The sequence below is a fragment of the Clavelina lepadiformis genome, chromosome 6 (genome assembly GCF_947623445.1).
Source record: "Clavelina lepadiformis chromosome 6, kaClaLepa1.1, whole genome shotgun sequence".
NCBI lineage: Eukaryota > Metazoa > Chordata > Ascidiacea > Aplousobranchia > Clavelinidae > Clavelina > Clavelina lepadiformis.
This window is the reverse complement of record NC_135245.1, coordinates 618,676-621,025: the sequence shown is the minus strand read 5'-3', so window position 1 is coordinate 621,025 and position 2,350 is coordinate 618,676. Positions and strand designations below refer to the sequence as shown.

General features: G+C 43.1%; 1 protein-coding gene across 1 annotated transcript; it reads left to right on the top strand.

Annotated features, from left to right (window-relative positions):
* The first annotated feature begins 982 nt into the window (after positions 1 to 982).
* Positions 983 to 2,350, top strand: LOC143462562 (uncharacterized). The gene is made up of 2 exons (XM_076960784.1): positions 983 to 1,342; positions 1,482 to 2,350. Exon 2 carries the CDS (start codon positions 1,796 to 1,798, stop codon positions 2,309 to 2,311), a length of 516 nt encoding a protein of 171 aa, XP_076816899.1. The 5' UTR covers positions 983 to 1,342; positions 1,482 to 1,795; the 3' UTR covers positions 2,312 to 2,350.

Genomic DNA, 2,350 nt, shown 5'->3' with positions numbered 1-2,350 from the left:
CGACGCGTGCGACAATCCAGCCGCGTTCTGTAATGACCCGTGTAGAACCTTGAACTCAATCGTCGTCCAAGGAGAGCGATTTTGCGATGGTTTCATCGATGACGCTTGGACTCGAATTAACGACCCAAGATGTCCGCTAGGATTCGACGAACATAAGTGTCCGGCTAGGTTCGGATGTCCGGCCGGATCTAAAGTGAGTATCGACGTGTTGCAGATGTGCGACGGGATTCTTGATTGTGACGATGGAAGGGACGAACGCAATTGCACTGAGCGGCATTATTGCAAGACAAAGATCGGTAGAAAGATGTCGATCGAGCGAAAGTTTGTTCTCGATGGGAAACGAGATTGCGTAGATGGCTCCGACGAGGTTGGAACATTTTCTTCTCGCTATGAGCTCATCGGAAGTCCGGTCCTCCGTGTCTGGTTCTGGATCGCATCTTTCCTTACTCTTTTTGGAAATTCTTGCGTCATAAGAGGTACTTCGAAAAAGTTGATTGGGACCTCCAAAGATGTCTGCTCGGCCAGCAACTACATTCTAGTTTTAAATCTCTCCATCTCAGACTTGCTTATGGGTGTTTATTTGCTCATAATCGTAGCACAAGGTCTGGTGTAAGTAGTATAGTGTTGCCACCCCAGGAGTCCCCCCGCCACCGCCACCGCCAACCGGCGCCATCACGCCAACCCGCCAACCCGCCAACCCGCCAACCGGTGCCATCACGCCGGCAATCTGATTAGGTCATTCAAGTAATTAGGTCATATGTAAAAAAAAAGAGAAAAGTGACGTCATAATTCCATAGCGCCACCACACGTAAAGAAAATGTTAGAAAAAGTACAAGTGTAAAAGTGACGTCATAGTTTTCGTTAGCGCCACCACACGTAAAGAAAATGTTAGAAAAAGTACAAGTGTAAAAGTGACGTCATAGTTTTCGTTAGCGCCACCACACGTAAAGAAAATGTTAGAAAAAGTACAAGTGTAAAAGTGACGTCATAGTTTTCGTTAGCGCCACCACACGTAAAGAAAATGTTAGAAAAAGTACAAGTGTAAAAGTGACGTCATAGTTTTCGTTAGCGCCAACGTGCGGTGTTTTAGATTTCTAGAGGAAAAAACATCTTGGGTTTGTGGATATTCGATATCAGTTACATCATAGTTTCAGTGTAAAGTATACAGAACGATGAGCCGTATGCATTGCCACCTGGAATCGAATGGAGAAAAGCCTAGAGTAAGAATGCGTTAATTGACACACTAACATGACCTGGTTATGAAATCCAGCTTGGGTTGAAATAAGCCAGACTTTAGAAACAAAGCATTGGAAGGTATTACAACCAATCCATTCGAATCCAGGTGTAAGAGAAGAATAAATAATAGCTGGCATCCAGATGTGATTTGTCTTGACCCGATTATAAAGGCAATTGAAACAAGTGTGTTGGACAGGTCGAAAGGGTGGTATATTGCGCAATCCAACCAATCCACTCACAACCAGTTGTGGGAAAGAATAAATAATAGCTGGCATCCAGATGTGATTTGTCTTGACCCGATTATAAAGGCAAGTCCAAACCTGTCTGATTGAAACAAGTGTGTTGGACAGGTCGAAAGGGTGGTATATTGCGCAATCCAACCAATCCACTCACAACCAGTTGTGGGAAAGAATAACGGAAAGCTGGCATCCAGATATGATTTGTCTTGGAAAGCTGGCATCCAGATGTGATTTGTTTGTTTTGTTTTCGTGATGGGGTATATAATACTCGGTGTTTGAGAATTGAAATCATTACATCAACGAATACAAAACGAAGCGATATGTCGTGTGAACCGAGAAGCAAAAGAAGAAAGCTCGATTTCGATGCTGTTACCATTCAAAAGGTGTTTGAAGAAAGGGTAGTGATGAAAACTGATTATCAACCGCTGACACACGTGTATCAGGCGTATCTCTCGGTGAAAACGAGATATGGTAGTTACTATGACATGTCACGCCTTGAAGACGTGATTCGTTTGATATTCAAGGATCGACCATGTATCATGCTACTCACAAAACCACGATCGGACTTCGTTTCGGTGGGTGTGATGTATTTCTCCGATCCCAATCCAGTGATGTGTGAATATCTTGAGAGAGTGGAAGAACTTCGCAAACAAGTCAAACCAGACGGGGTGACAATCCGATTTTCTCGAAAGCCTGTGTTTAATGCAGAATCCTACCTGAAGTTTGTCTTGAAAAGAGTACCAGGCACTAAAATCATCAACAAGCACTGTAAACTATCGGATGAAGACGACCAAAAGGAGTTCGATAAAATCATTTCGAATGTCTTGTTGCAATAAAAAATGGAATACGTGTAAATAAAACAAGTTACGGTTAAA